General features: G+C 42.0%; 1 protein-coding gene across 4 annotated transcripts in view; it reads right to left on the bottom strand.

Annotated features, from left to right (window-relative positions):
- MGAM (maltase-glucoamylase) overlaps nucleotides 1-25,099 on the bottom strand; it is a 96,080-nt gene that overhangs the window by 17,955 nt on the left and 53,026 nt on the right. For all 4 annotated transcript variants that reach the window (XM_059172074.1, XM_059172073.1, XM_059172075.1 and 1 more), the window contains 19 exons: nucleotides 24,675-24,829; nucleotides 23,120-23,204; nucleotides 22,311-22,367; nucleotides 21,645-21,769; nucleotides 18,783-18,871; nucleotides 18,066-18,115; nucleotides 17,328-17,495; nucleotides 14,338-14,490; nucleotides 13,787-13,987; nucleotides 11,881-12,035; nucleotides 10,745-10,913; nucleotides 10,381-10,477; nucleotides 9,458-9,570; nucleotides 8,305-8,430; nucleotides 7,191-7,319; nucleotides 6,832-6,942; nucleotides 6,463-6,525; nucleotides 1,020-1,154; nucleotides 452-539 (listed from right to left, as the gene is read on the bottom strand). In XM_059172074.1, coding sequence (XP_059028057.1) covers nucleotides 452-539; nucleotides 1,020-1,154; nucleotides 6,463-6,525; nucleotides 6,832-6,942; nucleotides 7,191-7,319; nucleotides 8,305-8,430; nucleotides 9,458-9,570; nucleotides 10,381-10,477; nucleotides 10,745-10,913; nucleotides 11,881-12,035; nucleotides 13,787-13,987; nucleotides 14,338-14,490; nucleotides 17,328-17,495; nucleotides 18,066-18,115; nucleotides 18,783-18,871; nucleotides 21,645-21,769; nucleotides 22,311-22,367; nucleotides 23,120-23,204; nucleotides 24,675-24,829 — 2,269 coding nt within the window. The remainder of the gene's footprint in view (nucleotides 1-451; nucleotides 540-1,019; nucleotides 1,155-6,462; nucleotides 6,526-6,831; nucleotides 6,943-7,190; nucleotides 7,320-8,304; nucleotides 8,431-9,457; nucleotides 9,571-10,380; nucleotides 10,478-10,744; nucleotides 10,914-11,880; nucleotides 12,036-13,786; nucleotides 13,988-14,337; nucleotides 14,491-17,327; nucleotides 17,496-18,065; nucleotides 18,116-18,782; nucleotides 18,872-21,644; nucleotides 21,770-22,310; nucleotides 22,368-23,119; nucleotides 23,205-24,674; nucleotides 24,830-25,099) is intronic.

The raw sequence follows: 25,099 nt of genomic DNA, 5'->3' as shown, positions 1-25,099 counted from the left end.
ATCAAGTAATCTGTTGATGGTCACACAATTCTTAGTGATGGTCACACAATTTCTGGAGCCAAGATATGAACACAAGGATAACACCAAAGTCCATCAACTCCCTGATAAGAGAAAGCTGCTGCTTTCCACCCACTGGCAGCACAAAAAAACTCCTGTGGGGGAATTCACAGAGGCCTGAAGAATTAAGAAACTTAGACAGAATCCTCTGGGGACATAACCACAGTTAAGTGTTTTCTGAACAAATCTGAGAAATTCACCCAACAGGGCCAATAACGTATACACTCTCAGCTGGATAAAGTGCTTGATGCGTATTTGTCTTGCCCCCCCCCCAACCCCCAAACCACAGCACCAGTTAAGATGTGCCCTGAATAGTCAGAACTCTTGTGGCACTTGTGGCGGTCATGTCCTCGTAGTCATGGCTCTGCCAACAGAGGAGGCCGAGGGCTCTTACACGGCATATAGGGAGGGTGGTTCAGAGTGGCATCTTTGCAGCCCGGGGGAACTGCTCCATTCACAAAACTCGCTGGCTCATTCATATCCTAGAAATGTCCAACACAGATAGATCTTACTTTTTCAAATCATTACATCCTGCCAACTCAGAGATAAGGAAGCAATGAATAAATCATTTGCCTTCCAGCAATCCGGTAGATACCAGCCCAGGGACACTCATTAGATCCAGCTGAGAATTGACTAGAGAGATCAATCAAGCCCACAAGAATGACTGGCTAGAGGATTAAAAAAAAAAATCTCCCTCAAGGTATGAGGGCAAGGCTCAAGTTCAGGAAATTCCTAGTAATCACCCTGGCATTTTACAGCAGGAACTTCAGGCGAGTTGTAAGATATGAGGAGTGTTAGGGATGATCCACTTCTGATTAGAGGTATTGCAATCAGATGGGTTCAAAGTCTTTCTTGGATGATTATTATTCCTTTTGATTAAAGGTCATGATATATAAGCTTAGACACACAAATACAGAAACACACCCACCCACATGTGCACAGACACGAACCCACACACTCACAATCCACATGCCGTCAAACTTCAAGCTCCTCTCTGGATTCCGTGGGTTGGTGTAGAGTTCCTGCAACTCCCTCTTCCACCACGTGGTAGTTGAGTTACGGAAAAAGTCAGGAAAGGCCACATAAGCTCGGTATAGCTGTAAAAATTAAATGTAGTTTATCGGTCCCCCAAATTATATTCGGTAGCAAACCGACATTTCCTGATAGCATAACTCATGTACATCCCTATAATGCATGATGATAGATAATTTAGACAAAGCCTAGAGAACGTGTGCAGCTTACTTGAAATATGAGCGCACAGAAGAGACATTAGCACAAATTAAACACCTGCTTAGCATTTGGAAAGTATCCATGGACTGTCTTCCTTTTTATATCAACATGAACAGTACCAACCAACACCCTAAATTCACTGTCTCGTGTGCTAGATGCTTAACTTTCAACCTCTGTCCTGCCATTTCCGAAGCTTGGCTCAGACAAAGCGGGAGCCAGGAGAGATTGCAGCTTCAAAGGCATCAGATGGACTGTCGACAGGATGGAAGGCAACACCCAGATGATCCTCACCTGTCTCACTCCCACTGAGGAAAGGAGGTGAGGGGTGAGACATTTCACTGGTGTGCATGTGTTTTCTGTAGTTTCAGAAATCACTGAACAACTGTATTTGGGTGTCAAGTCACTTGGGAGGAGCTAAAGAGGAAGTTTTAACACTGCTCTCTTCTCTTCATCCTCCCCCAAATAATAAAAGCTGTGTCTTTATTTTAACCTGGATCCGAAGCTTAACTGTATTACCAGGATTTTGAGAGCAAGGATCTTGTTTTATACTCTTCTGGTTGAACTTTGTACTCCCCCCCTCACCGTGCTTAGCTTCAAACCTAACGTGAAATAGATGCTCGGTGAATAATTGTGAGTTCGCACCTCCGAGTGTCAGCAGCAGCAAGTATTTATAAATTTCTATACATCCCATGCTGCTTGTAATGGTACTCCATGGTCCTATGTATGTCCCAGTGAATAGGTCCCTCTGGGTTCCTCAGTGCATTTTAAGAGTTCAAGAGTTAAGTAATGCTACTGGTGGGAGGAGAGGGTCCTGGGGGAGGGGGGTAAGGAAAAGGGGGTACAACAGAAAGAGGACTTGGTTTAGGAACCCTCCTCTTACATACATACAATAGACAAAAGGCAATTATGAACCCATATGTCTAGGTAAAAGGCAAAAAAAGAACACAAGAAAACAGAAATGAAACAAAATGCAGGGATCCAGCTCACAGTGAAGTGAGGGGCGGTGAACCACATCACTGAGAATCTTTTGAAAGAGATGGCTTTTTGCTAGAAAATAGAGGTAGAAACATGGAACCAAAAGAAGAGAACCTCTCACCAGAAACAGAGCTCCAGCTCAGGCAGGGTTAGAAACATGGTGTAGAGGAGGGAGATGGAGGATTAGGGTAAACAGAGTCAGTACCAGCCTTGCCGGAGTCACAACTGAATCCCATAGGGGATACAAGTAAGAAAGTTGACCAATTCTAATTCATTAGTCTCACTGAAAAGTGCTCTGATGATTTACACAAGAAATACATGCTTTGCCATTCTCCAAGGTGCTGGCTCTGCCTCACTACCATCTCTATTCAGCTCCAGCCTTGCAACTTCTGTTGTTACTCCCCTTGATCTCAACTCGTGACGGACCCATCTGCATGTCTGGTCATTGGACCACTTTCACAACCCACTATGCGCGTGCTAGCAAAATTCAGTTCGTAGCCCCCAACCCTAGACTTCCTGAATTCAATCTGAGCTTCAGATTCAGTAATCTGCTTTCCATAGGCTGCCTACTGTTTGCTTGTTTGTTTGTTTGCTTTATACTACCCACAGCCAGGCCAGACCTGGGTATCAGTAGCTTCGTCCCCACCAGCATCATGAGGGGGTCTTATTAATATAAGTAGTCATAATTATTCTACCTACTGAGAATCTCTTACATGCTATCAAATACATATCATGACTTTATTAGGGTGCCTTCATTAGAATCTCTAATAAAAATACAACTGTCATTTGGGGCAGGAGAATTCTTCAGAGAACATCCCCCACAATCAGAACTCTGAGCATCCCTAGTCACTGTCCATTAAATGCCATTTGGTGCTCCCCTGTAATAATCAAAACTGTCCCACAGATTTCCAAATGCCCTCAATGGCTTACAATTGTAGGAGAGCCAACCTCTTTGTCACTGAAGTGGTCCCTTTCCCAGTATGATTTAAAAATCATGGTACTAGCAAAAAAAAAAAAAAAAAAAAAAAAAAAAAAAAAGATACATAGACCAATGACACAGAATAGAAAGTCCAGAAAGAAATCTACACATGTGCCATCAACTAATCTTTGGCAAACATGTCAAGAGCACACAGTGGGAAAACAATAGTCTCCTCAACAAACAGTCCTAGGAAACCTGGATATCCACATGTAAAGCAATGAAACTGAACCATTCTCTTACAGCACTCACAAAAAATTTCCAACCTGAATTAAAGCCTTAAATTTTTTTTATTTCTTTTTATTTATTTATTTATTTATTTTAAGTAGGCCTCACACCCAGCATGGAGCCCAGTGTGGGGCTTGAACTCATGACCTTGAGATCAAGACCTGAGCTGAGATCAGGAGTCAGATGCTTAAATGACTGAGCCACTCAGGTGCCCCAAGACTTAATTATAAGACCAGAAACCGTGAGACTTCTAGAAGAAAACAGGGGAAAAGCTCCTTGACTTTGGTCTTGGCAATGATTCTGGGGGAGAATCTGATACCGCAAGTACAAGCAACAAATGCAAAAATAAACAAGTGGGACTATATGGAAATAAAAAGCTTCTGCATGGTAAATAATCAAAGTAATGAAAAGACCACCTAGGAAATGGGAGAAAATACTTGAAAACCCTGTATCTGACAAGAGATTAACTTCCAAAGTATACAAGGAATTTATACAATAGCAAAAACAAAAAAACAAAAAACCAACAACAAAAAACAGATTAAAAAGTTGACAAAGGATCTGAATAGATATATTCCTAAATAAAACATATAGATGGCCAAAAGATACAAGAAAAGGTACTCAGCATCCCTAATCATCAGGGAAATGCAAATCAAAACCACAATGAAATATCATCTTCTACCTATTAGGATAGCTTTTACCAAAAAGACAAGAGACAACAACTGTTCATGAAGACATGCACAAAAAGACATGCACCTTGTGCACTACTGGTAGTAATTTAAATTTGTATAGTCATGTGGAAAAATAATATGGAGGTTCCTCAAAAAAGTAAACAAAGAATTACCAGGTGATCTAGCAATCCCACTTCTGGATATATATCCTGAATAAAATGAAAGAAATATCTAAAGAGACATTTGCACTCTCATGTTCATTGCAGCATCATTCTCAACAGCCAAGATGTGGAAAAAATCCAAGCATCTGTCATGGGTGAATGGGTAAAGAAGATATGGCGTACATATAAACACACAATGAAATATTATTCAGCCATGATAAAGAAGGAAACCCTGCCATTTGGCACAGCATACTTAAACTTAGAGGACATTATGCTAAATGAAAAACCTGTACAGAGAAAAATAAATAGTATATGATCTCACTTATATGTGGAATCTTAAAAAAAAAAGGAAGTTTGAGCTCATAGAAACAGACAGCAGCATGGTATCTACCAGGGGTAATGGAGTGGGAGAAATGAGGAGATGCTGGTCTAAGGGGATCAACTTTTATTTTTAAGATGAGTAAGTTCTGGAGATCTAATGTATAGCCTGATGACTACAGCTAAAAATACTGTCTTGTATACAAAAAAGTTGCTATGATTTTAGATCCTAAGTATTCTTTTTTTTTTTTTTTTTTTTTTTTTAGATCTTATTTATTTCAAAGAGATATGGAGAGATCTCAAGCAGGGGGAGTGGCAGAGGGAGAGAAGCAGGCTCCCCACTGAGCACGGATGCAGTGCTAGATTCCCAGGACCCCGGCATCATGACCTGGGCTGAAGGCAGACGCTTAACAACTAAGCCACCTAGGTGCCCTATCTTTAGTATTCTCACCACACACTAACAAATGGTAAATGTATGAAACGATGAATGTGTTAATTAACCTGATTATGGTAATCATTTCATGTTACATATATGTATTCAATCACCACACTGTATACTTTAAATATATACAATTTTGTCAGTCATACTTCAATTGTATTAGAGGAAAAAATACTAAAAAAGAAAAAGAATGAATGAATGAATGAATGAGTGTTAAGATCAAGGAGACCCTGAACTTCTCTAGCCTGGCAGACTACTGTGTCCATATGGTCTCTCTGGACCAGCAAATTTCAAATAGTTTCCTATGAGAAGCAACAGAGAGAAGAGGAAGCTAGGTCCTCTCCCTTGAATCCTTATATAAGATCCATTACAAGTAAGAACTTATTACCCAGAGAGAACAAGTTTTAACGTAAGGATGGAAGCTGGGAGGTAAGAGAGAAGTTGAGAAACCAAGGAAGGATGGGGAATTTATTTTTATATTACTTTAAAAAATATTTACTTTATTATTTTAGAGAGAGAGCACTTGAGGGGCAGGAAGAGCAGAGGGAGAAGGAGAGAGGAAGAGCAGCAGACTCTCCGCTGAGCACAGAGCCAGATGAGGGGCTTGATTTCCGGACACTGAGATCATGACCTGAGCCAAAACCAAGAGTTAGACACTTAACCAACTGTACCACCCAGGTTCCCCAGGATGGGGGATTTGTAAGAGTGAAGATGGAGAAGCTTGTCCATGGAAAACAGAGAAAAAGAAAAATACAGAGAAAAAGATTCCATCACTCAAGACAGGGTTTGGAGACTATGTTCAAAACATACTCAAGGGATGCCTGGATGGCTCAGTCAGTTAAGTGTCTGCCTTCAGCTTAGGTCATGATCCCAGGGTCCCAGGACTGAGCCCTGCATTGGGCTCTCTGCTCAGCACGAACCTGTTTCTTCTTTTCTCTCTGCCCCTCCCCCTGTTCCTGCATGCTCTCTCTCTCTCTCTCTCTCTCTCTCTCTCTCTCAAATAAATAAAAATAAAAATCTTCAAAAATATCCTGAAAAATATTCAGGAACAACAATAAAAACAACAACAAATGCACTCATTCTAGGCAAACAGTATTTCTTAGGAGGTAGAAATTTCATGGGCCCTTGGAATCTGGCAGCCTTGGATTTGAAATCATCACTTGGTCACCTAGAACTCCAGAGCAGTAATTTAAGCTCTCTGAATCCTAGTTATGCTGAAGATAATAATCCCTGCCTTCCAACTGGGAGTAAAATATTACATATAAAGTGATTGCCACACAGATGGACACACAGGACATAATCCCTCAGTGTATTCCTGAATGCACACGCATGGGGAAATCCACTATCCTGAGAATGGCCACCCCTTCCCAGCAGCCCTGACTTCTCCCATGTCCACAAAGGGTCCTTTACCTCCACTTGAGTCTCCCAGTCTAGAGACCCATTTACAACAACATCAGGGAAATCAGGCCACACCTGTGGAGAGAAAACTGTTCAAAAGCAATGCACTAGATAATTTATCTTATATAGTACTTCCTAAGAAACTATAAACCATGGTCGTAGGTGGTAATACCTTGATTTTCATCTAGAAAAGTAGATCCCACAAGGCACCCACATACATATATTCCCTAAAAATTCCTTAACTGTGTTGACAAATATTGATGGACAAAATGAGAACTTCTAAGCCCTAAACCCAAATGGAAAAGGCCCAAAAACAACATGCACAAACACGCTGTCACCCACCCCAGGCTGGGGATTAGTGGATCACCGCATTGGTCATACCTTTCCCCAGACAATGCCTCCACCATCTGGAGCTTTGATGAAGACATCATCTTCCACACCCCGAGTGAATGCAGGATAGTTCTGTGTCTCATTACCAGAAATAGCTGGGTCCTGAAATCAAAGCACAGACTAGGTAGAAGTCCAAACCCAGAGAACAACTTGGGACAGAAAAAAGAACTCTTCAAACAGAAAGGCACCAGCTCCCACCTGAACCATGTTTCTGTGAATCCTGGGAAATACACCTTTCTTTCTGAACCTCAACTTCTCCACTCATGACATGGACAGAAACACAAAAGAAAGCTTCCTCCACCAAAGCCCATTCACTCTCTCAAACTCTTCCCATTCCCAGAGGGACTAACCAGAATGAGGATGACCCGCATCCCGTCATCCTTCATGCGATTAATCAGGGCTGGAAACCCCAGGAACTTGGGGCTGAGGGTGAAGTCCAGCTGCCGCTCCATGTAATCGATATCTGAGTACTGCACGTCCTGGTGGGAGCACAGGAGAAAAATGAGTGGCTCTTGCTTGGAAAAGGCCAGGTTCCAGGTGAGAACAAGCTTCTACTAACCAGTGGTGAATTTCATAAGGCTTCCTTTTGACTTATTCAAACCTCAGGTATCAGGTATTAGATTCTGGGAAATTTTCAAATTTTCAGTAGTAAGATAGAAGAAAAAAAACTAAATCGGCAAAAATAGGATGATAATGCCTATCTATCTGCCAAGACTATTGGGAGGATAAATGAAAAGAGAGTAAGAGACAGTGCTTTGTGAAAGGCCAGTAGGAGTGACTGTGGTTACCTTGCCAAAGAGGCTGCCCCTGGGATCGGTGGTTCACTTTCAGAGAAAAGAACATAATGTAAGCTCCCCAGCACTAATATAATTGGATGGATGGAAAATCTACCTTTTACTTATAAAAAAAAAAAAAAGTGATTGCTTTAGAGTATCCAATCCTGGAGGTTATCAGACATAGCTTTCTTTTTAAAAATGAAATACTGCATACCATGCTTACCATTAATAGCAACAATTGTAAATAAGAGAAAAATATATTGAATAAAATTTAATATGTAAGAAGTTCAGGGGATTAATTCTCTGATTCTTGGACCCTACTTCCCCTCAAGAGAAGGATAGAATTTGTTTCCATATTTATTTCATCAGGAAACTGATAACCAAGATCCCTATCTTCAACTTTAGCTCAAAGCTGAGGGAACACTATGCCAGCCAAGTTTTGGAAGTGAGGTTTTATCTGCACCTATGGTGATCTGACTAAATTTGGGTCATTTTCTTTTCAATTAAGCAAAACTATTGTTTGGGCAACCTTTTATTCTTAAGATACCAAAGGTGTTTTTGACCAAATATTTTAAAGTCATATAGTTATAGGAACTGCCCCCCCTTGAAGGCAAGCTAATCCAGATACAGAGAAGACTAGTAACAGCCATGAGGTACCAGAGCCAATCCACCCATATGAAGAACATACATAAGGGATCTGGGCAGCCACCATCTCATCATACAAGCTGGCAATCTCAGAGTCATTCTGGTATCCATAGCGACACAGCTGAAACCCCAAGGACCAATAAGGAACCATCACTGGCCGACCAATCAGCTAGAAAATAAACAGAAAATTCATTCCTTAAAAAGGAGACTCGGGATTAAAATTGTTGACATATTATTAAGAACATCTTTCTGGCGTCCTATCTTAGATAATCAAGAAATTCAAAAATGGAGAGAAACTGAGTGGATGTAGAACCACTAGGATAGCTTGGAGAAAGCTTTCTGCTAGACTTTACTTACTTCCCTAAGAATTTTGGAAAATATGATTTTACTCTGATTCCTAGTGGCAGTCGAGCTTACTGGCTCAGATCTCAGAATCTAGAGGCAAAATGCCTGGCCTACCATACAGGCTCTAAACTCTGCTGGCTATGTAGCCCTGTGCAGAAGTTAAAAACCTCTTGTTCATCAGTTCTTTCACTTGCAAACTGGGGATAATAATAGTATTCACTTCATTAGTGTTGTGAAGAATGAATGAGTTCATATATGTAAAATGATCAGTGACACATAGTAAGTTATATAAGTGTGTTACTGCTGCCAAAGTAACTGTCGTGACCACTAATGACCACCATCACTACCAGAACCATCACCATCGCCACATCACCACCTCTGCCCCACATGCCCCACCTCTACTACCACCTTCATCACATCCACCACCACCTGTACTACCACCTCCACCACTTCAATCACCACCTGCACCACCTCCACCATGACCATCTCTAGCACCATGATCTCCACTACCACATCCCCCACCATCACCACCTCCACCACTACCAGCTCCACCAACTCCACCTACCACCATCTCTACCACCCACCATACCATCACCACCACCTCCACCACTACCATCGCCACTGCCAACACCACCACTGGCACCATACTACTTCTGCTACTCTGCAGTGCTTTAAGGGGCTGCAAATTTAATGGTTATTGGGATATATTTTCTTTGCTCTTCATTTTATAGTCTATCTTCCAGAAGGATCAACAATTCCAGGTATCATCTGAGAGTTATGCTAATCAAGGTGGATTGGGTACTCAGAACCTACTGTATGAGTAGTTGATAATCAGTTTAATGTCCTCCTACCTCAGTATACTGCTGAGTGACAAGCTCTGGAGTTGGCCCCAAGAACACATAAAAGTCCAGAATTCCTCCTATGGTGCGGTATGTCAAGGCAGGAAGGGGCTGGAAGGTCACATCTGAAAATATAGGAAAACACCACTCAAGCTGGAAACCTTCAAGGTGACAAATAACCCCTCAAATTCTTACCCTTTCCTTCTCCCTAGGCCTCTTTATTATGGAGTATTAAGAGAAAGTATTATTACTATTCCTGCATCAAATTGAAGAAGTTAAGTGAAAGTCCCAGGGAGCTACCCCTGGAATTTTTGCCCTCTGTCATTCTGTTCTTTTAAAGTTACTACTACATCTTTTATTTTAGAAGAGTTTAAGACATAGAAGAAGTTGCAAAAATGTACTACAGTTCCTTTGTACACTTTACCCAACTTCCCTCAATGACCACATCTTATGTAACTTTTGTGCATTGTCAAAACCAGGAAACTGACATTCACATGAAACTGCTTCTGATTTGACCAGTTTTTACATGCATGCTTTCCACCCACCCCCTATTTTTCCACCCTCTTTCCAATACACCATATAAATTTTCTTCACACCCTTGTACCCCCAGAGTGAGCACTCTTAACCACAGCTTCACCATTAATTCAAATTAAAAAGATGGCTTCCACTGGCTGACCCCCAGGATATTTGAGACTCACTTGTTCTTTCTATCCCTTCTTACATCCCTTCTTGTATGTTTGCCAAATAGGAGTTAACTCTTGTTACCGCATGTTACTAAACTGAAATAAACAGAAAGGCTATATAGGAAATGAAATATAAAAACAAGAACACTGTCCCCAAGATAATAATTTTGACTTCAGTCAGCTAGTTTGAACACACTGTTACTCAAAAATGACTGGTTCACAGAAACAAGGGGAGATGCTGGCATCTCTTACCCATGGCATTGCTGTTTAGCAGGAGCACCCCATGGGCACTTCCATCCTCCTCCAGTGCCATGTAGTAGGGGTGGACGCCATAGGAATTCTTCTTGTACTGGGAGAGTCGTGGAGGGAAAGTGGTAAGAGATTAGAAGACATAGTGGCCAACAAAGAAACTCCACGAAAAAAATTATTGGCAAGGTATGTCCTGTTTTCTCTGTGCAATGAACTAAATACATAAAAAACAAAGGAGACTGAGCACAGACCCACTCATCTAAATGTGGAAATGTGACCATCTAAGGTGAATCTGGGAAGATGAAGCATGGAGCGTACATAGTGCATAAAAAGAAGTAGACACAGATCCCAGATGCTCTGTCCTTACCCCTGGGGGCTGGTCTCTGGAGAACATCCCCCATGTGTGCCAGTTCAAGTCTCTCCGAAAGGCTGTGTGCTCAGTTTCCCCAAAGCCATAGATGTACTCGGAGGGAAGGCGAGTGGAGATGCGGATGAACATGTCATTGAAGGTAAAACCAAGGAGCTGAGAGTCCCAACTGCAACAAAAAAGGGTGTATTGGGGAAAGAAATGGGCCATCCTATTGGCTTCAAGCAGCTGACTTTTCAAGGACAACGGAACTCTTGATTCCCTCTCTCACCCAGAGCCCTGTTAATCTTCCCAAAAAACCACAAAGTCCATTTGATTAAAATAATCTTTGATGCACGTGCTGCCAGCCCAGGAGCTAGCTTAGCCTTCATTCATTCTTCTGGTTTCCTCTCTCACTGCCTCCCTTCAGTTCTGTCTCCTGGATGCCAAATCCAATCACTTTTCACATCTTGGGTGCTACCGCTCCACACCAGCCCGGGGTGCCACTCTTGGTCCTCTCTACTGTCCCTTCGCTACTTAACATCCACAGCCATCCAGCTACAGTGTGCTGCGACCACAACAAGCATTTTCTCCTCAATATGCAAGTGTGCTTTCATGGCCTGTGCACTTCTTATTCCATCTGTCTGGAATGTCCTCTCCCTTCCCCCAAATCTCCACATGGGTGGATCTTTCTCATCTAAGTACTACTTCAAATGTCACCTTCTCTGAGATCCCTACTCTGACCCCAGTATCAAAAGCAGTAAACGCCCCATAACTCTTTATTACCCTGTTCTTTTTCCTACCTAGCAATTGTCACTATCTAAACTTCATTATTTATATTTTAACTTACATTATCTTTGTTATTGATCATTAATTTTTGTCATGAGAAGAGAGACCTCATCTTCTACCTAATATAAAAATAATATATACTAACCACCCCATAAACACTAGTTGAATGAATCCCTAGTACATGTAAGTATCTCAGTAATTACTGCCAGGGGACTAAAGATTTCCCATAAGAACAGGCCCCAAAGGAATAATGTATTCATAAATCTGGAAATGGATAGTGTGGTGTTTTGAGCCAGGATATCTCCAAGGACAATGAACCTGGCAGTGCAGGGAACCATCAATTTCAAATCAGACTAGAAGCCACCTACATTACAGTGCCTGTATTCTTCCGGCGAATTTCAATCCCAAATGGATTCTTCTTAATAAGGACATTGTAGAGTTGACTCTCAGAGGTGCTGGAAGGAACTGTGGGTATGTTGAGAGGAACCGGGACCTCATACCGATTATTGTTGGGATCATAAATCTAGGGTGAGTGCAAAGAAAATTAGGAAAATATAGTACTCTAGAAACCTATATACCTTACCAGAAACTTGTATCCTTGACACAGAGTGTGAATGCTGTATTTGTCTCCATTAAGCTCATGATACCAGGGATTTAGTTATTATATCAAAGAACAATGTTAGACTTAACATTTTGACCTGAGCCTGTCATCTCATTTTTAAGGCCCCTATTACAGTAACACATTTGCTTTGATATTGTTGATATCTTTGAAAATCAGTACAATATCAGTTTGGTAGATATAAATCTATTATTTATTTATCTGTGGTTGTATGTGAATATCTGAAAACTTCTCTGAATTGAAAATAAGTAAAAAAAATATGAACTCCATTTGATGAAAATAATCATAGATGTCCTTGCAACAAATGGCATCTAAATTGATTCACCAAGTACATACTCTACCCCTGCCCAACACTATAGACACTAGACACACAAAATCAGATAACACATTCTTGCTGTTTTTAAGAAATTCACATGCTAATGGGAAATAAAAGAGGTGCCCACAATATCTGGGTGATGATATGCTCATGTATAGCTATGTGGGAGTGTTGTGACATTATAAAGAAGAAAATGCCCAGCACAGCTTCTAGAAGACTGAGGTGATGTCATGGGCAAAATACAGGCTGTATTAAAACCTTTGCAGCCGTTAACCCAGCACAACAAGGAGATAAAGTCATTCCTGGTAGAGAAATAAATGCAAAGACCCAACATATTAAAGCTGGGTCAGAAAGAGGCAAAGACTGGGGCGGGGGGAGAGCTACTGTTTGATCAGGAGGTAGAGGAGGAAAGGGTTGAAGCGGGAAATGCAAGCAAGTTCATTTAGTTCAAACTCACTAGGTGCCTACCACAGGCCAGCACTATGGTGAGGCCAGGAATATCAAAGAGCATCTTCCCTGCATTAGAAGATGTAAAAGGAGTCAGTCTAGGTTGATAGCAGGTTGTGATGAAACTTTTGGGCAATGTCCAATGTCTTTCATTTACTCTTTCATAAAACATCTGAGTGTTAACTGTCTATCAGGCTCGGTGTCAGATTTCAGAAACACAAAGATGAATGGACAAATTCCTGTCTTTGAGAAAAATAGACATAAGAACAGGCTGTCACTAATCCTTAGATGTCATTAAATCGTAGGAAAGAAAGAGATCACTACACTCTTGTGGCTACTTCTCAGCTATCCCAAATTCAGTATCCCAAACTGAACCCATCATCTTATTCTGCCCAAGCCCAAACCTGTCCAATGCTCCCATTTCAGGTAATATTACTGTCACCCACATAGAGACACATGCCCGGAACATGGCAATCATTCTTGATGGCTCCCTCTCCCTCATTGCCAACTTGCAGTCATCACCAGGTCCTGTGATTCTACCTTCTCAATTCTCCCACCATCCTCCTTTCTTATACCTGGTCTACACTTGGTCACCCACAAGGACACCCTAACCGGTAGCCTCCTGGCTGGCCTCTCCTTTTTCACTCTTGTCCTGCCAACCGTTTTCCTTACAGCAGACACAGTGACCTTCTCAAATGCACATCAGAACAGGCAGCACTGGTTCATCAGTGGTCTTTCAGTGCCCCCAGGATAATGATCTAGTATACTTCGGCATGGTTAGCTCAGAGGAGCAAACTTATTTTAGGGTTCTGTGACCTCAACTAGCAAAATGTAATGGAACTGCCAAGTGCCCAGTGGGCACTTGATACATATGGGTACTGCAGACACATACCTTAAACTGCAGCATGTCATTCTTATGATAGGTCACATGCAGACGGAGGTCGGTCACAGGTACTGAGGGCAGAGCGGAGGCATAGAGAGAAGACTTTAAAGACAGGGTCGCGGTGGCTCCATGTGAGTGGTACTGAATGTCACCAACAGAGTATAGATCACTGACGAAATAACAAAACGGGGCTCCTGGAGAAGTGGGTACCTGGAAAGAAAAGCTAAGGTCAGTTCAGCATGAAACCCTAGAATTATCAAATACAAAGGGCTAGAAAAGGCCATTTACAGGGAGATAAAGCCAGACCATTACTCACTTCCTTATATATGCTTTGGTAGGGACATCACTTTAAATTCCTGGTCTCCTTGCAAACAAAGTATTTGGGTGAAAAAAAAAAATCCCACTCCTATTCCTATATCCAGATACAGACTCAGGTTCCTTTGGAAGTCCTGCCTTTCTATGGGTTTTAAGGAGTGACATAGGTCCTGATGCTATGCTCATGAAAGTCTAGGTTGAGTGTCAAGGATTTTGATGCACGCTAGTGTTGTTGGGACGGTTACCTCCCAGGCACAGCCACGGGCAGTACAGTTTTCTGCAGAAGCACCGTTCTCATCAGGGAAACAGTCTATTTTTTCTGCTTCCTTTATCTTCAGGGCCCACTCCACTGTGTATGCTTCTCCCAGGATAAGATCGATTCCCCTGATCAGAGCAACCTGTAGGGGTGAGCAAGTGACAAGGAAATTTACCCCCAGGACAAAGTCCTTATAAGATATGAAACCTCTTTTAGAAAAGGGAATAGAGACCAGAGAGGACTCAACAATCCTAGTGGCACTCCACTGGCACTTCTAGGAGGAAAGCTACATGTAAGGCAGGAAAGGACGAAAAGACAAATGTGCCGACTCTATCAGAATCTCATACCCCACATCTGGAAGAGAAGTAAGGCAAATAAAATCTTCTGTGATCACCTATTGTCTTTCTTTCCCTGATTCCCCTTCCTCTTCCTTACTTGGACAAAAGACCTTCCTGTGTTTTCCCTGGTAGCATAACACACACGAGCTCACGGGGCCATCCAAAATCGAGCTTATGCTCTTGCCTTCCATTCCCTCGCCCACTGTCCTGTCTTGGTCTGGAGTGGTGGCAAGAACATTCGTAAGGACGTGTGGCTTGTGTTCTCATCTCCATTCCACTAGGGAAACTTAGCCAAATCATTTTGATTCTTTGGGTCTCAGTTTCATCAACTGCAAAAGTGGGGAGTTGGCAAAGATCATTACATTCCTTTCCATTTCTAACATCCCGACTTCTTCATTTCTCCAAGACCAAAGCCTCAAAACCTGAACCCTTGCTTCGTTGTGTCTCACTAATGAAAATATTTAATATTTTCTGTGTATTGTCATCTCTTCTTTAATTAGCAATTTGCATAGTGCAGGTCCTCATTTGCCCAGAGTTACAAAATCACACTCTAAGGATAATCACCCCTTTTCCAGGCTTTTCTCAGTCTGAATTCACCTTAAATTTCCCTGTTTCACAAATCTCACTCTCAAAGCAATGCTTTCATAATAGCACAGCCTGGATTCAAGGATTCATAGGACACACTTGAAGAATCAGATCGCACTTTGGTATCTAAGATCCTCTAAAATCTGACCACAAACTCTTTGTCCGAACTGATCTCCTCCCTATTCTAGTTACAGCATATTCACAGACCAATGTCAAGCTAGTCTCAACCCTTAGATTGTCTTACTCTGATATCTCAACCTTGCATACTTTTTCTAGACAAATGCCCTTTCTAGGAAAATGGTGTCTTTTTGTGGAATGTCCTGCTAGTTGTCTGCCTTATATAAAAGTTCCCTTCTGACTCACTATTTCAGCTTAGAATATTAAAGTTCATAATTAAGAACTTAATTTTTTAATCTGTGTAACATAGCTGCAGCCCTTAATAGGCCAGTGCAAGTCCATGGGAGTTGCTGGCCCATCTTCATTTTGATTTAAGGGACTTCCCTGTACCTTTTCTTTCTGCCTCCTCTTTCATTCTGTAGTAATAGGGCCACAGCAACTGGTATTAAGCTGTCATTTCCAGTTAACGCTGACAACCTTGAGCCATTGAACCAAAGCTGGCTACTGACCACTTTCTAAACTTATTGCATGAAGAAGAAAATCCCAATTTGTTCAAAGTCCCATTTTGCTCCATTTCCTATCACTCGTTAGCTGAATGAATATCTATCTGATAACACCCTCACTCAAAGTCCAGCTCAAACCCTGACTTCTCCAACAGCTTTGCTCAGCTGTGCCATTAGACTTTGAACATTAAATTAGGTATAATATCAGTAAATATTTCCTCTGTGTTGTTTGGACTGTCTGTCCCCTTCCTGGTAAATTTCTGTGTATAAACTGTGTTTCCCCACCACCCAAATTCAAGCACCAACAATTCTTTCACTCTTATATTAATTAATATAACAAATATTTATTGAGTTTTTTTTAATATATGCACCTCTCAAATGGCTTGCACTTTGCAGTGCACATAACTAACCATACAATAAGTTGTCCTTTGAACAACATGGGTTTGAACTGTCCAGGCCACTTATATGCATGTTTGGTTTGTTTTTTTCAATAAATACAGTACAGAACTGCAAATGCTTTCTCTTCCTAATGATTCTCTTAATAACATTTTCTTATCTTTAGCTTGCTTTATCATAAGATTAGGATACAGAATTCTTATGATACATAAAATATGTGTTAATTGACAGTTTACCCATAAGGCTTTTGGTCAGTAGTAGGCTATTAGTAGTTAAGATCTGGGGAATCGGAAGTTACTTACAGATTATTGATAGCATGGGTGGGGGGTTCAGTGCCCCTCATGCTGTTCAAGGGTCAACTGTGCTTTATTTCTAACTCTATAATATAGGTATTCTCAGCGTATGTTGTAAGGCAAAATGGCCAATGTCATCAATACATCATTATAGCGGAATGCCAGATGTACTTATTTTCTCCAAATTTGGAAGATCTCTCACAAACATGCTGAGCCACAACCCCCAGTCCCAGAACATCTGGAGGGCCTGACCTGAGGAGGATGGAGGAAAGGATTCCTCAAATGCTAAGATACCAGGCGAACAGATTACAACTCGCTCAGGAGCATCAGGTCTCACTGCAACTGATGAAAAATTATTTTTTATCACTATCCAACCAATGAGTAGCCATTAGCTAAGCTGGTCGGAGTCTTTGACTTGAAATATTTTTTACAATGTATGTGTGAGCGAAAAAAATCTATGTATCTGAACACAGTAAAGAAAAACGCACTTCAAATTTTTAATTATAGGGATCCCACCTCCCACTTTGCCTTTCTAGCTTCAGCCATCTTATTCCAGCTTCTCAGCAGCTCCCTGATCCATTCTAGCTCTGGCTTAACCCTTGCTTTTTTCTCTCCTAACCCTCTGACTTCCCCACCTCAGACCTCAGAGTGTGCCCTGGTCCTTCAGGAACCCTTGTGACTTTGGCAAGAAGGAACACGATAAGCTATAAATTCTTGATAAACTATCTCAACAAAATGGATTTTTACCTGTAGGTTAGAATCATAAGTGACATTAGGAGAAATCTGACTTGGGACACCATTGTGTTTCACGGTAACATTGGTAGGTTCCTGGGTCCCAAGAATTTTAATCTCTTTAAATACTAAATTATTGGGGTCTTTGTACGTTGACTGCAAAATCTTCACATCCAAGTGGTTCTGCAAAACAGTTAAGCACAAAGTTCTGATGATTGGTTGTCAAGTCACTCAAATAGTCTATCCTAGACCAGATACCCAAAACTGCTTCAAATGCCTCTTAGCTATCTCTACTAACATGTGCTCAAGGAGTACAAGCATTTTTTTTAATACTCCCCTGAGTGAAGAAGAAAGAGAGAAACACACACAGAGAATTTTTTTTAAAAGGCTGACTACTGTGATTTAACCATATCACTGTCTCTTTTTTTACCAACATGGATGATTCAATTATTGGGAATTAAGTCATAAATTGAAACGTCCCCATCTAAGCACTGGGTGATCTACGGAAGTGCTGAATAACTATATTGTACACCTCAAACTAATATAACACTGCATGGTAACTAACTGGAATTAAAATAAAAACAAATAATAATAAAAACAAAGTTCTTTTATCTTCCAAAAGAAAGCAGAAACATGCTCACCTACAGTCATAAAGGCATATGAGGCCATAAATGTAATTTCACACATACACAAACACACATAAGCTGTCAGAGAAAAGCCCACACCTAAGAATCATAAAAATGTGCTACTTACTTGGGTGGCAGAAAACTCACAAAAGAGATAAACTTGATTGGCCACAGTATCTGGAAGTGCGAGAAAGGTGAGTCAGCCTCTGCCCTGCCCACTACTGAAGAAGCCATCACCCCTGGGCTGTACTGAAAGCTTCATCTTGAGAACGATAAGATTAGAGACAGAGTCTCCAAGGCCAGGCCACTGTTTTCCCTTTTCATTCCTACTTACTCTTGAAATGATTCCCTTCCAAGTGCTTCCAAGGCATATGCCTCAAGTGAACCTATTGCCTAAGCCTGGGCACCGAGAGTTGTTAGTATACTGGAGCCAGAAGAATACACAAAGAAGCATGTCTGGATACAGGCTCATGAGAAGAGCACGCTCTCACCCTGCCTCGCCGCCATGGTGTGTGTTTCCTATCACTGACTTTTTGTGCACAAGTATTTTGGGGGAAGAGATCTACAATGGCAGGAACAGTCTCGAAAACATCTTTTTCAGATGCCTGTTGACAATAAAATGAGAGCCTGTATATATTGCCTGTCTGAGGGGAGCATGCTAAGAAGTAGAAAATATGTTTTCCCTCCATCTGTGGTCCATCTACCACTAACCACGAACAGTGCAACCCACATGAAAATTTTCCTCTTGAGTGAATAGCGCTGCTGTGCCTGGGGAGAGTCTACCGCTGGCTGGTTGACCAGTGGGAGTCACTCACAGACGCAGGTTGTCATTAACAGTGCTCACCTTTAGTTTCCCCATCATCCCAGAAAAGTTCGCCTTTTGCTTCTTTGTTATCATCTAGGGCAATGATAAGACCCAGAGGGTTCCGGCGGCTGTTGGAAACAAGGTTTAGGAAGGAGAGAAACACTTATGTCTCAAAGAACTTTGCCAAATGAAAATGAGCTGGGAATGTTGCCATCAGCTTTCTTTCCCTTTCTTTTTTTTTTTTTTGCACCCCAACCAAAATCAGTTTAAGAGAGAGAGAGAGAGAGAACACACAAGCAGGAGAGGCAGAGGGGGAGAGAGTGACAATGCCAAACAGACTCCCTCCTGAACGCTGGTCCCAACAAGGTGCTCGACCCCACAACCCTGAGATCACAACCTAAGCCTAAACCAAGAGTTGGATGCTTCACCAACTACACCACCCAGGTGCCCCTGCTATCAGATTCCAAATGGGAAAGGTTATTAGCAGGAGATGGCTTGGCTTTTCTCCAGACACAAAAGCAAAACAACAGGCGCATCTTTCTCCAGAATCAGTAACATCACAGGAGACAGAAATACTGCAAACATTAGCAATAAACATCTATGTAAGAAGCAAGAATTTAAGTGTCAGAATCATTGCAATTGCTACTATAAAAGTTGCTGAAGCAACTATTACTTAGAATACAGACTATTAGAAGAGAAAGACATTCTACACAATAATTGGTTCAGCCTAATTTTAGAGTTTGTGCAGGGGACGTTTTAACTATAGTTAGGGGGATATATTTCCTGACAAAGAAAGTGACTCCATTTTTACTCAGAAGGCAATAAAATACAATAAATCCCACCTATTTAATAGCAATTTTCCTAATCTGATTATTTATTATTAATTCATTTAGAGAGGAATATAAAACACAATAGTTATCTTCTTTATAATTTAAAATATGAAACACAAAACATGGCTCAAAAAGGTGGTAAGTACATGGGTGGAGAGAAAGAGAGAAAGAGCCATTTGACATTTAATCTCTCCTTGTGTCACCGCTCCCCAGACCCCCTCCCAGTTTCCTGCTCCCACTGGTCCGTCACTAACATCATACTTTCTGCTCTTTCCCAGGTCAGCCCCCCACTGTGCCCTATGCAAGGCAGGTTCCGTTATCAGTCAAATCACCTGCTTTCTCTTTTAACACACATGTATTAAGTAGCTCTTGTTTTTTAGCAAGTCTAAGAAATACAAAGATGAATAGATCACAACTCCATTGATGAGCTTAAATATTATGAGAAGGATTAAACATGTTCACTGCATACTCAAGGCAGAAAGTAGAGTGACACAAAAGTCAAAAGACTTACAGGAGTCTAAAATGGCACTTCCAGCAGTGTGGCTGACTAAATATTCTGGGGGACACCAGGCACCCTGAAAGACCCACCCAACACATGATACTTAAATGCTGCTTCAGATGACCTCAAGCTGACAGCAGTCCTGACTTGCAACTGAAGAAAAGAGGCAAATCCTCTCTGAAGGAATGAGACCCATGTCTGGATCCTTAAGATCATTACACTTGAAAGACAAAAACATTACTAAACATACCAGGTAATGAAGGAAAGTTGGCAGAAACAATGAACAATAATTTGGACTTTCCAAAGGATTTTAGACAGAATTTTCTCAGCTAAGGCACAAAATAATATTGAACAGTATACAAAAGAAGGATAAAAAAAAAAAAAAAAAAAAGTTTGGAGTGGCATCACTCCCTCTGCTGGAAGAATTAAGGAAGCTTTCTTGCAAATGAAATCTTTAATTTGGAAAGTCATTAAGAATGCACCAGGCAAAGGATGTTGGAGGGGCTAAGAAGTACAGAAGCCCAAATGCCGTCCAATAGATGGGTATGTCTGGGAACATCCGGCTTTGGGCATGGCTGGTCTACGGGAGTGCACTCAGATGTCTCCAGAGGCACAGTTAACTTGCAACCAGATTGTGATTGGCCTCAACACCCTCCTCATGAAAGAATTTGGACTCCACACAGGAGCGCAACAAGGAAAAAAAAAAATCTTCATTCTGGAAAGATAATTTTGGTATCAGTATGCAGAACAGCCTGAAGCTGAACAATTAGATACAAAGAAAACATTTGGTGTTAGATGTAGAATTTTGCCTCATTATCATAAGAAGTCTGCAATATGAAAAATTAAGGTAGTAAGGAAAGTTTAGAAGAAAAAAAAAGATTTCTAACCTCCAAAGAACCCCCAGTCTATTAAAAATAAGACTTTTAGAGACATGTAGAGATGTGCACGTCTTTAGTACAGATGGAGTCTAGAATTTCAGAATCAAAGACTCATAAAGAAGAAATCAGTGCTACGAAGGAGATTTGAAGTGAGTAAGTAATTTTTGTATGCTGTTCTGTATCACAGGAAAGAAATGGCTCACTGGGAGATAAGGAATGGGAAATCGAGATTATAGGGCAATGGAAAGTGGACTCCCTCTCCCTAGAAGAAGAATGAATGAGTCAAGAGCATAGCACAATGGATGAATGATCTGGCCAAGCAAGTAGGGTGATCAACAGTCCCTGTCTGCCCAGAACTGAGAGGTTTCCCAAGACATGAAACTTTCAGTGCTAAAATTAAACCGGTTCTGGGAAAAACCAGAAGGAAGACCACTCCAGCAGCCAGTGTGCTTTGAGGAGAAATGCAGGAGGTTTAAGTAAGGACAGGGAGTAAGTTCTTTCAAAATCCATCTTGTAAATCACAACTTCCTCAGAAAGGGCCAACAGAAATGCAAGGGTCACGCACACCCCGGCCCCCTTCCTCCCATACACCATGGAAAGCTTCAGCATTTTCTGCATGGGCAACATAGGGGGATGGAAATGACCAGCTTTGTCACCAGCCTCGCCCTAGAAGGGAACTCCCGTCGTGCTCTACCTGGCCACCGTGGTGGTGGCTGGCTGTTGTGTGGGGAAGATGTGGCCTCCTCGAAGGTGAAGTCCGATTCTGTCTCCAGGAAGTTCCATCTCCACACTTTGCTTCCTCCATCTCACTCGGGCCCCCTGGTGCAGGCAGACACACGTCAAGCACCTTGGCAGGGTGGCCCACTGGCACCCCCCTCATACCCATGGGCTGAGCTGTCCGCAGCTCTCTCGTTTTTCCACCAAGCTGACTTAGTGTCTAGTCAGACAATCAAGCGAGAGGAAGGAAACAAATTAAGAACAGGTTTTTGCCATCACTTGGGAGTTTGGGGGAGCGTTTACGTCATGCCAAGGCTATCTGACATATATTAGATGAACTGATAGTTTTAAACAAGCTAGCTGACTCCTGACCCAGCTGAATTTCTCCATGGGACCCTCCAATATTTGCCCTTATCTTACTGTTGAATAAAGTGTATAAAAGGTTTTTTTTTTTTTTTTTTTCCAGATCTCTTCATGACTAACATGAAGTGATTTAGGCTCACTTTACCCACTGTGCTACGAAATGACAAGAAACAGCACAGAAACCCTCTTCAGGGTGTGGACAGATCTTCCTCTAACCAGGGAGGCATCTTATCTATGCAGCTGTGGTCTTGAGGAGTTAAGAAAAGTCAAAGCTACTTACAGTCTCATAATCGTACCAGACAGCATCAGGCATATATGCCGTCACTTTCTCTGCACCCTGAAATTGAAACAAAATATTGTTCTTTGTGACTCGGCCTCTGAAGGGGATAAAATGGATTTCTTAGCACTCCCAAGGGAGTTTCTTAACCGTATACTGAGAGAGCATAAGTGGCCTTTCTTTTCTCTGTTATCCAATCGTGCCTTTCTTCTAACAGGAATAACAGAAGCAATAATTTGCAACACAAGGGAAAATCCCAGTGGAATCACATTAGGAATAATAATAATATGGAAATACATGTTGTGGTAAAAATTCCAGCTTTACATGAACGCATGTAATCCTCTCACCTGTCTCTGGTGGCAGATACTCTCATGATCTCTCCTTTCCAGCTGAGGCACTTGCCCCAGGCCACATGGTGCTAAGAGGCAGAGGCAACAATCACACCCCGATTCCACCCAACCTTAAAGACAGTGCTGGGTCCCTGCTCCATTCTGCCTCTACCTCACAGAGCAAGTAGGATCTACCAGGAGACTCTGATGATGAATAGGACTATTCCCAAACCCAGAGCCACCAGCAGATGCTTCTACACTTATTGGGAACTTGGTTAGAAAAAAAAAAAAAAAAAAGACTCCTATGTAACCCATCTCCAACTTCCCCAAACCTCAGCATGCTGTCCTCAGTGCCAGCTCAGGCGTGGAGGCTGGACTCAGGCTTGGAATAAAGAGAAGAAAAATGGGCCTAGGAATAGAAGAGTTTGGAGGGTAGCAGAAATAGAAGCAGAGACCCTCCGGGTGCCTCTGTGGGACACTTACCTCATCCAGAACCGGAGTGATCAGGAGCCCAGGGCCCCATAAAAACTGCTGGTGCACATCCCACGTACTGCTGTCCCCATAGAACCTGGAGACAGAGAGACATTCGCTGAGATCCGGGCCAAGGCTTCCTGACAACTCTCTCCCCGCAACTGTCTAAAACATGCAGGCCACCTGTCTGTGGTAACCCTCCGCATTATTCTGGGACACCTGCTCAAGTCCTGCGTCTGAGCCCTGGGAGGCAGATCCACTTTCCCCGACCCAGGCATTCTCCTTTTCTTCTCTTTGGCCAGACGCTTCTCCCGGGCTAGATGAATGCTGGGCGGGATCCGGACTCCAAGTCTGATCACCATCTGCCCCTTTAAATAAAATAAGCGTAGCAAGCAATACCTCCCCAAACTTCACAAGATTATCAAGAAGGAACTGAATGTGATCATGGCACATAGCAGATAATTTAAAATTCTACTCTTTTCGCTTTTCGGGCAGCTGCCTTTCAACAGGGAATTCCAGGAGGCGGTAAAAATGGACTCAAAATAATGAATGTATAATAATAGCAATAATAGTAATAATAATAATACTAATAGCAGATAGGTGCCTGAGAGCCTAGAATGTCAGACAACTGAGGGAGTTAACTGCATTTTCATATGAAAAGACTCTTAAGTGGCTTTATTCAGAATTAAGTTGGAGATGCTCATTGGCTGGCAGTAAAAATTCTGGAATTCTAGAAATCTTCTGTAGTATTGTTTTTTTAAAAAAGATTTTTATTTATCCATTTGCCAGAGAGAGAGAGAGAGAGAGAGAGAGAGAGAGATGGAGAGCATGAGCAGGAGGAGTGGTAGGCAGAGGGAGAAGCAGGCTCCTCGCTGAGCAGGGAGTCCAGGACTCTGGGATCATAACCCAAGTTGAAGGCAGACACTCAACTGGCTGAGCCACCCAAGGGTCTCCTCTGTAATATTCTTATTCATGTGTAAACGACAGGTTCATCCCAGGGCCTGAACACGGTGCATTACAGAAGATACTGTCCTGTTCACACTATCAAAACTTTTAAATTAAGAATCAAAAAACAAAGGACGCCTGGGTGGCTCAGTTGGTTGGATGACTGCCTTCTGCTCAAGTCATGATCCCGAAATCCCAGGATTGAGTCCCGCATCGGGATCCCAGCTCTACAAGGAGTCTGCTTCTCCCTCTGACCTTCTCCTCGCTCATGCTCTCTCTCACTGTCTCTCAAACAAATGAATAAAATCTTTAAAAAAAAAAAGAATCAAGCAACGAAGGATTACAGAACTTAAATGATTTGTGTAAGATAAAGAATTAATTGGTGGCAGAAAAAATACCCCAAAGCCCCAAAGTTTTAGTCTACTTCTATCCCCAAAAGGGAACAGACTATACCATTTAAATATACCTCTAGAACAGTATGGAGGCTGCGTAACTCAGTTAAAAAAATACACATGTATCTGAATAACCATTCAAAGTGTCTCAATATTCACGCTGGTATTTGATCAAACAGTCCATGTTGCCACCCACATTAACAAAAGCTCTTTGGATGAGGTGAACTTACTCATGCAGAAGGGGCCTGGCCACCGTGTCCCCCCGGCTGTGGGCACGGTAGAAGAGCGTATAGAGGTAGGGTAACAGGGTGTAGCGGATGGTAAGGTAGTGCCTGGAGGAGTTCAACAGCAGAGAGTCAGCTCCAAAAGAGGCAGGATCCTGGGCCTGGGAGGAGGAGCAAGAGGTTGCCACTGTGACCTGGCTGTGAATGACAGAAGCATCTGGAGAACTCCAGACCCCCTTCTTCAGAACCCAAGAGTGTCCTTCCTCAAAGACCTGGAGCCTAGGGTGTAAACTTGGCCTCTGAGCCATACAGCTGGGCAGAATCGCTTCACCAGTAAGTGCCATTCACCACCTGTTATGTCAATCATTCTGAAGTACTTCTTCATCTGACTCTCATAACAAAAGTAGCAACGCAGTCAGAGTGTACAGAAA

The sequence above is a fragment of the Mustela lutreola genome, chromosome 4, assembly GCF_030435805.1.
Source record: "Mustela lutreola isolate mMusLut2 chromosome 4, mMusLut2.pri, whole genome shotgun sequence".
Lineage (NCBI taxonomy): Eukaryota > Metazoa > Chordata > Mammalia > Carnivora > Mustelidae > Mustela > Mustela lutreola.
The sequence above is the reverse complement of the archived record's forward strand: the minus strand, read 5'-3'. Positions and strand labels throughout refer to the sequence as shown.